At 34.9% G+C, this 9,584-nt stretch overlaps 1 protein-coding gene across 7 annotated transcripts; it reads right to left on the reverse strand.

The window, feature by feature from the left end:
• Positions 1-13: 13 nt before the first annotated feature.
• Positions 14-7,021, reverse strand: LOC132186655 (uncharacterized). 7 transcript variants are annotated; one of them, XM_059600686.2, is made up of 8 exons: positions 6,852-7,021; positions 4,742-4,813; positions 4,046-4,207; positions 3,831-3,936; positions 3,207-3,389; positions 2,395-2,557; positions 967-1,268; positions 14-385 (listed from the first exon to the last, which is right to left on the reverse strand). In XM_059600686.2, exons 2-8 carry the CDS (start codon positions 4,748-4,750, stop codon positions 309-311), a joined length of 1,002 nt encoding a protein of 333 aa, XP_059456669.2. In that variant the 5' UTR covers positions 4,751-4,813; positions 6,852-7,021; the 3' UTR covers positions 14-308. The 7 variants fall into 7 exon arrangements, with proteins under 7 accessions (XP_059456669.2, XP_059456652.2, XP_059456636.2 ...); XM_059600669.2 differs by having other exon boundaries at positions 4,742-4,879; XM_059600653.2 differs by having other exon boundaries at positions 4,742-5,060.
• Between the last annotated feature and the right edge of the window lie 2,563 nt (positions 7,022-9,584).

The following is a 9,584-nucleotide window of genomic DNA, read 5'->3' on the forward strand; positions in this document are numbered from 1 at the left end:
AAACTGACAAAAGTTATTTCAAACATGCAGAGCTATCAGTTGTTTTATATCAATGTCTTTTGGAAATTGTAGTGAGGAAGAGGGCTAAACAGAATCAAATTTTGCTGCTAGTCTTAAGACATGTTTGAAGCCAAAATTAAAGGTTATATGTCATGTCAATTGTCATGCACTAAACAACTTGAACCTCCGATATTTACATTGGTTCATAAGCCAGAAGCTCAATTATCTGCAAAATGAGAAAGACTTTTTAGTATTTAACCCTTACTCAAAAGGCTCAAATGTCCGAAGACTTGGTTTTTAGCCCAAGGTTATGAGAGCCTGCACCAGGGACACCATCCACATTGAGAGCCTGCACCAGGGACACGATACACACAGAAATCCTCATCTGAAACAAGGAAAAAGATCATAGCATCAATCAAAGAGTGATCAAATATAAAAGTTAATATTAGCTAATAAAAAAGAAAAATGATAGAAATCATTCCCTTTCCCATCTCCATACACTAGATGGGCAATGAAATATACTTATCAAATATGCCACCATAATAATAAAAGGCCAAAACAACTAGGAATGCCATCCTGAACAAAACTGTACACCATGTTCAAATCATTAAGATGAAATATTTTCACCTAACAATAATGTATAAGAACAAATTTCCTAGAGTCCCAAAAAATATATGATCTAAGACTTGTGACGCTTCACTACTTCTCTTTTAGGATGAAATCCTCTTCCACTTTCTCAAACATAAGATTCCAAAAAAATTATATTCTAGAAATTATATTAGTTTCTTATTAATTTAGACACATAAACTAACAATTAATGACAAGTATTGACTTGTGAATACCAAATCACAATCTTCTGCAATTTTGCAATTATAACTCAGCACTGATGGATAACTCAATAGCATGACAACTTTCACCGCTGAGGCCAACAATTGCACAAAGTAATAAAAGATATCCACATCTCACCTTGCAAGTCTGGCCAGTCTGTTAGAGATGGAAGGACAAAATCAAAAGGATTCAGAGCTGACGATTGAAAAAGTTCCGAAAGTTGTCCAATTTGACCATCAGGTCCAAGCTGCAAGTCTTCGGAAGATTTACATGCAGAGTCAAGCCCTGATGTCTCCATGCTCAGTCCTGACATCTCTGATGGAGTGAAAGGAAATTGGCCATCGGATGGCAATGATGCGGGACTTGAAGAATTCTCCAACTTCATAGGAATAGAGGGAATGACAGGTACTGTATCAACTGCACCTCTGTCCATCAGCACACTTCAAAAAGGAGCAACACAGTAAGCTTCTAGCAAGCAAACATCATAAAAGAGGCTATTGATATTCTCACTTACTCCTAACATGCCATTCAATAATTTGCAAGTTCTGTATACATCCCAAGATTCACACTCTGGAGTTAAGCCAACATTTGATGAAAGATGATAAAGAATAAAAAGGATATGCGATTAGAACCATGAGACATGGAAAAAACTTCAAGGAAAATAGAATACATAAAAGCAGGGACAAAAGGCATGGGAAATCCCTGGCCGTGGTAATGTGGCAGGCCACTTCTTAGTTATTACTTTTTTTCTGAATTGACAAGAAATATAACTTTGTCAAAATCAACAGCTACACACACACACACACACACACAAAGTAACCTATCTTAACCTAACCCAACTCAACTCAACTAAGCCCTAATCCCAATTTATCAAGGTCGGCTACATGGATCCTTGTGCATAACCCATCCTAACCCATGAAACCTAAACAAGCCCAACACTTTTATCAACTGCATGTCCCACTCTTCAAAGTAACCAATAATGACCTTAGTCCCCTTTCTTTCATTTTGACACAAAGATAATACATGCAATAACCATTAGTCCCATGCATGTGCAGACATGGGAGATGACACCTGATATAAGAGCCTCAGTTATTGCTCATTCAGACTTGATAGGGAAGGCATTTAAGATGAATCCACAGTCACAAAATTTTGATTACCAAAAGTTCATAATAGACAAGACAATATATCAAGCAACAAACAAATTCACATCTTCATGGATGTCTTTGATATTTCAATATATGTGATACATGTGCCAAAATAGAGCTAAACGCTGGATATTGAGTACCTCATATTTTTTAGACTACCTCAAGCACATACCAAAGCATATAAGGCTAAGCAACAAAAATCAATAACAAGAAAAGAAATTGGATATGATATTAAACTAAGTAATGCTAGAAGTCATACCCATGTCCCTCTTATGTCCCTTCATAACTTAAAATCATCATTGAATTTGTAATAGATCATTATTGGATTTTGATCCAAAGGTCATTTTAAAAGTCACGTCAATTTTAGAGGGATACAAGGGTGACATGGGTATGACGTCTATAACTACTCTATTAAACTCACTTTTTCTCAGAAGTTATTTGCATAGGGTTGAAATTGCCTGGCGCGGGGATTCCATGTACCATATGACCGCTAGGCATATTGCCCACATAAGTACTTGGGAGTTGACCCATAGACGGGATTGGGGGCTGCTGCAGTATGGGGTACCCCAGAGGTTGATTGTAAACTGCACTAAGATAGGGAACATGAATTTTAGTGATGATCAAGATACAGCAATAGGAAAGGACCATTGCCGATAAATCTTAGGGCCCATTTGATTTGGATGGAATAGAGTGCAGAATGAAATCTCATTCTAACTCCTACGTTGGGAATGAGATTTGTGTTTGTAAGAAGCTATCCCAGAATTCATATGTACAAGATAAGTCTCAAAGAGCCTTCTGAAGCCAATCTTTTGTCTTCTAATTGAAGTCTATATGATTACACTGTAAAAGTTTAATCCTTGAATATGTTCAGCATTGCCAGCGGCAGCAATATTAAGGGCTTGCTTTCATTTCAAATGTTGCCATAGAAGTTTCTTCCTCTTCAGAATAAATTTATTCCAGTGGAGCATATTCCCATTTTCAGTTTGTTAAGAGTGATGATCAGACCAGATAGACATTTTTATCTCAATAGAGCTAAGTGAGTGTATTCACATAATCACTTTTCTGTTTCGCAGTTTTCAACTTGCTTCTAAAAAGTTCAAACTTTTAATCTCCAAGATCATTGGTAGCAAGAAAATACTTTTGAGGAGTTTATCCTTATTTATTGAACTTTCAACAGTGTTTTTAAGTTTGCATGCTTTCAACATTCTATAAAGTTTTACAGGAAGAACTTGCCAGGCTTGTGATGAATCTCGTCTTGCATAGGAGCCGATGGAACCTTTTCAGTTGCTGAGAACTTCATTAGCTGGTACTGTTTGCCAAGTAAATTATTGAACAAATGGATTTGTTGTTTCAGCTTTAGCATTGTGTAGTAAGCCTTGAAAAAGCCTGCATTTTCTTCTTCCAACATTTGCCATACTAAATCAATAAAAAATGAAAATTTGGATATTAGAGCTGTTGGATGAAGAAGATAACTACAAGAGAATAGAATGATTCAGTCGAAGGCCCGGTCGACCAACTCTTAACTAATCTCCCTAAATGCCTAAGAAAGTTGAAGTCAAATTGGCGTCCAACAGTCCAAGAAAATAAGAAAAGAGAAGAGCAATTGCCAATTTAAACAATAAATAATCTTGCCAATGTGATTTCTGTGACACGAAGTCCAAAATGTGCTGGATATCAAGTATATGCCCTAGGTTGATTAGTTTTTGAACCTTAGAATATCATCATTGAGAAGTTAAATTGTATCAGAACTGTTACTATCACATCTCACAGGGCTCTCAACCAGTGATACAAATTAGCGGAAATGATAACTGAAAAGGGGGGGGAATGAAACTTCTAGGAAGGAACATAGTAGCTTACCCAAGGTGGTAACTCTAGGTTCAATTCCTAGATGACACAAAACGGTGTTTATGACCTCATCTCTGTTCATATACAACCGGAAGCACCGTTCAATTAAGTTGCGGACCTACACAAATTATTAAAACAAACAAAGCACGGTATATTTCAGTTAAGTCTCATTCAATGAAATAATTCAATCAAACAGCTGCAAATGAACATCAGATCAAGTGACTTACAACTTCAACATTTTCATGCATATCTCTTCTGCTTCTGTTGCATGAAACGGATACTGAACCAGAGGCCAGTGCAGGAGCCTCAAGCACATTATTTTGTTGGTCACTGTGTGGCCCATGTGTAATCTGCCTTGATACTTGTTTTTCAGCTGAATCTAGTGAGTCCTGTGAAAGCTCTCTTCATTTAATGATATGAAACCCAACCCCCCCCCCCAAAAAAACAAAGATAAAACGAAAAAAGAAAAACTAATCTGACTTCTGAAATTTCACTAAGTTTAACTCAGCAATGCTTTGGGGTTGGCTCAAAATACACTTACAAGCATAAGGCCTGGCTATTTGTTTTACATTGGCCAACTACTGTTAGATAAATGACTCAAGTGGAAGGGGAAAAAACTGTAATTCAGAGTGCCTTCCCACCTTCTTTTTTGATAAGAAAGCCTTCCCACCTTCCGCTACACAAGCACCTAAGATACTTATAACAATTACAGCAGTTCCCAATACAATCCGATGCCACTACAAATATAGCTTGTATATGGCTAAACATCAGATCCCCCCTCTTCCTAGATGATAGCTAAACATCAGTTTGGAAGTATTAGAATCTCAGTTCCAAAACAAAATATACACCATAAATATCCAATGCATTAATCTAAGTTTGGTATAACTTTTGCTAATTCTAGAATAAGTTTAGGATAACAAAACCTTTAACATCCTTATTCAATTCAAAACATCAAGATTGCTTCTTTCTGTCTGTGTTCTAGATCTTCGTTGAAGCTGTACAGAAAATATGATCAGGAGGACCAAACAATTTGATAATAAAAAACTAACGCCAGTTTTCACCTGAAATATCAGAAAAGTAATAGTGTACCATGAGAACATGACTTACTGGTAGGAAGATGCATTCAAAGAGTATAGACTCCACAAGGATTGTCAGACCATGCATATATTATCTCACAGAGAAAGCTGCTCAACTGAACTAAGCCTCAGTGCCAGATGCAGTTGGCTATACATATATTACATGCTGATTAAAAAGAAAATTTTACTTAAATCACCATTTATGAAATGATAAGAATAAATATTGAACTATGTAAGGAAGAGACAACTTTTTCTTTTTCTTCTTTTGTAAACGAAACTAACAGGCAAAAGCCTCCAACAGGCTATACTACATAACATAGTATCAAGATATGTTCAAATGAAGATTATATACACATAGCAGAAGAATCACATATTTTCCCATTTCAGATTCAAATATGGCTAATTAATTGCAGAACACCAACTACTGGATCTTGATGATGAAAATGAGCAGAATTGATAAATATGAGCAAACTGGGTGACATGGAATAAGTATGATCATTGTGAAAGTTAGAAGCCGAATATTATTAATTTATTGGAGCTATCATGCATCAAAGCTCTCAAAACTATACCATGTGTGATGGCCTAGCAAGTATCCTATTCTTAGTCACAGAGACTAGCTGAAAACATGCTGTATTTACAGTAGATCCCCTCTTGGCTGACCATTACATTAACTTAAGGGACACACTTATATGGGTGAGTAGTGTATTTCATAATTCCTTAAGACTGTCTGGGACCGATATTCCACCAGAAGTGAATGATTGCATTGTTTTTTTCCATAGCGTTAGAAGCCAAATGCCTGAATGCGACAAATGGAGAAAATTATAAAAATGGCAGAGCAGTTTACGTAATCTGGCAGCAAATCTAGTGATGTCAGCTCCAGACAACCTAAATCAAATCCCATACGATCACCTGTACTAAGGGCTTTGCATTCTCATCTACGCTTCCGTTCCAGATGATGACTTACAAGGTGTTCAAATGCTAATATGTAAAACACAATGAAGCCACTCACTTTACATGACATCTCCAAGCACACCTAAAAGCTTTGCATTAGATTGAGCAGCTCAAAGAACAAAAATGAAATTTTTTTATGCCAGCTCAGACTGGCTAGCCAGGAAAAGATTTGAAATTTGCCTGCATAACACAAAGTGCAATATATTACCATGATCATGACATACAACATATCAAACAAGAAAAACAGGAACTCCATAATTCCACCCTTTCCTTGTCCTCTTAATTTGAAGAAGACTGATTGAAGTTTGTAAGGATAATTCAAGTTTGAATAATATAACTTAATAACTACTACTACCTCATCCTTTGTTTAGGTGCCAAGAGAAACGGGACTAAAACATGAAATCTAAAACAAACAAAACAAAACAAACAAAAAACCAAGATCGCAGCCTTGTGTTTTATATTATTTCCTTAGCTAGATATTTAACCCAACTAAGCCAATTGCAAAATGCCAAGCCAAAATGTGAGTTTTCTTTTTCCTTTTCTTTTTCTTTTTCTTTTTGAATTCTAAATAATGAAATTCTGCATTCAAAAGAAGTCACTTTCTTGTCTACGTTGACAAACTTTGCATAATACTCAAAGCTCATCAAATTGTTTTTCCCCGGAACCTAACAGAAACCATTTACAGACTCTAGAAAGCCCTTCAAATGTAGTAATAAATATCCCGCAAAACTAGTTTGGCACAACACTTGCCCAAACCAAGTCTTTGGGTCCCGAGAAAACCCCACACAAAAACAATAAAAATAAAAAATAAAAAATAAAAAGAACTAAGATATCTACTTTCTTTCTTTCCAGCCTTTTCTCAGCAACCAAACAAAGCCAACGTATATACCACCAACAAAAAAGTGCTAAAAAACCCTAGCTACACATGGAATCACTGAACACACTTAAAAAATAATAATAATAAATAAAAAATAATATATAATATATAAAAATGAAATAAAAGTACCACAGTAGACCGCCAAATGGTAGGTTCTGGAGGTCATATACAGTTTTCAGAGCCAAGCACTGAAGATGAAGATATGGCTTTTCTTTTAATTCATTATGGATTTTTTTTTTTTTCTCCTTTATATTTTGGTTTACTGAAACACTGCCTGCCGAGCCGGAGAGAATCCAGAGACGGTCACTGAGAAGGATTCTAATTGCTCAGAAATATATATATATATATATATAGATCGAGGTCTTTTAGTTATATTGGGCCTCAATTTTTAAAGATTTATAGATGATTGTACGTTATGGGCCAATTACAAACTTTTCCCATCAACTAACAAGTAGGGGTGTCAAAAAATACCGGGGAACCGGAACCGGAAAACCAGAAAACCGGGGTCCCGGTTCCGGTTCCGATTTGAAAAATCTAAAAACCGGGTACCCCGATTCCGGTACCGGTTTTTGGTACCCGGTTTTTACCGGGAATATCGGAACCAGGTTTCCATTTTATTTAATAATATTTATATATTATTATATTTATATATTAATATATATATATTATATATATTAATATTTTTTACACTTAGGTTTAGGTTTAGGGTATTTTAAAAAATTAAATTTTTATTTCTAAGGCCCAAATAGGCAAAAACAATGATTTTTTAGGATTTTTGGACTTTTTAAGGTTTATTTTTTAATTATTAACAAAGTCCTTTTAATTTAGACAAAGAAACTAATAGATTTTAAAAAAAATGGGCCAACCTATAATAAAAAAAAAAAAAAGCTTATTTTAGGCCCAATACCTAAAATAAGCCCAAAAATCAATTTTAAAAAAAAACCGGTTACCGGACCGGGTAATACCGGTTCCGGTTCCGGTTTCTCAAAATTGAGAACCGGGGTACCCCGGTTCCGGTTCCGGTTTTGGCCAAAAACCGGGAAACCGGACCGAGTTGACACCCCTACTAACAAGGAGGGAAGTAAAGTTTTTTACATATGCTTTAATTAAATGGGCCGCTACTTATCTTATATTTGGTAGCATTCTCTTGGATTTTTCCATTCTCTTGTTCTATCCCGAATAAGAGTAAGAAGGACCCTCCTTGTAGTCCAATTCTCCCCCTTTTAATTAAAAAAAAAATCTTTTATCAAAAACAAAACAAAAAACAAGGGGGAGTAAAATGAGACCAGGCTTTTTTTATTGGCCTAGGCTTGATGTTTTGATAAAGTTTTTGTATTCTCTCTTAATTCTATTAAAAATATGTTGGAAGTCCCACATTGCCTGGGTATTAAGGAGATTATCCATTTATAAGGTGAGGGGAAACCTCAACCCTTGAGCTAGCTTTTGGGTTGAGTTAGGCCTAAAACTCATTTCTAACATGGTATCAGAGCCTAACCCAATTAATTGGCTGTGGCCCACCGTCACCCATTGTCGCACGTGTTGGCTTGGATGTCCTCCCGCCACACGTGAGGGGGCGTGTTGGAAGTCCCACATTGCCTGGGTATTAAGGAGATTGTCCATTTATAAGGTGAGGGGAAACCTCAACCCTTGAGCTAGCTTTTGGGTTGAGTTAGGCCTAAAACTCATTTCTAACAAAATATATCACATATTTTAAAAAAAAAATTTAATTTAATGGTCTGAATTTAAAAATAATAATTGTATTTACTTGTTTTATTCAAATGGGTAGGTTTAATTGGCGGACCACCTAGCATATGGCAATGTCTACTATATGACAATTGCTCTTTATTTCTTTTATATTATTTTTTGTTGCCGTGAATTTGTCAATTTATCATTGATTTTTTTATTTTATTTTTTAATTAAGGTTTCCTTTATTGTCAATCTATTATGAATAATGAAGATGATAACATAAAAAGAATTTGTAAAATATAATAAATATTTTTTCTGCTAATATAAAGATGATGTTATCAACTTCTTTTGTATAACTGTGCATTTATAATCTTACAACATAAAAGAATTTCAAGAAGACGAATGACCCTTTTTCTTTTGAACTTTAGAATAGCAATCTAAGATTGCTACAAATTCTCTTACTCACTATTCCTGCCAAGTTAATTACAAATCAAAAAATTATAACTTGTCAATTTAGTTGACTTGTCAAATATCAACCATACACTCTTAATTATTTCATCAGTTATGAGTTACTACATCAATTTGTACATAAATTGTAATACTCCAAACATTTTTCCAATGATTATATTTATCGTTAGTGTTATAATGACATGAGATTAGAATCGAGCTAGTTTCATTTACTTTATAGTGATACATTTGTTGAACATAAATGTGTAAAGTGTTAACATAGAATAACAAAATTGAATCCCGTATTGAAAAATACAACAAACGTGCATTGTTAATATATTATAATTGGATCCAAACGCATAAACTTGAGCTTTTGAATTAAGTAACGTTCCGGCATACTATAATATGATTTCAGTCAACTCTATGACTTTGAAAGTTATAATACGTTATGGATGTGAAGAGTGTAGAGTGTCTTCTTTCTTGTAATCAAAGATAAAGTTTAATAAAATTGTATTACATTATCACAATTAAAGGGCTCCAATTGGCCAACCTGCATGGCTATCTGAGGCTAGTCATGGCTAATTAGATAGATTCCTTATTTTGGTTTATTCAATCAAACATTAGATAATTTTAAGAATTTGGATCTTCAATAATTTGGAAGCAAAGTGGGGGAGAGCTTATATTGAATAGACCTGTCCAAGTAAGTGAAAAGGCAGCTCAAATTTTACT

This window comes from Corylus avellana, chromosome 2 (genome assembly GCF_965113065.1).
Source record: "Corylus avellana chromosome 2, dhCorAvel1.hap1.2, whole genome shotgun sequence".
Classification (NCBI taxonomy): domain Eukaryota; kingdom Viridiplantae; phylum Streptophyta; class Magnoliopsida; order Fagales; family Betulaceae; genus Corylus; species Corylus avellana.

Excerpts from the sequence above, each read along its gene's own strand:
- LOC132186655 (XM_059600686.2), bottom strand. Across the intron at positions 3,937-4,045 it reads TGCATGAAAATGTTGAAGTT|GTCCGCAACTTAATTGAACG; the intron begins GTAAGTCACTTG and ends TAATTTGTGTAG. Across the intron at positions 2,558-3,206 it reads CGAGATTCATCACAAGCCTG|TTTACAATCAACCTCTGGGG; the intron begins GCAAGTTCTTCC and ends ATCTTAGTGCAG.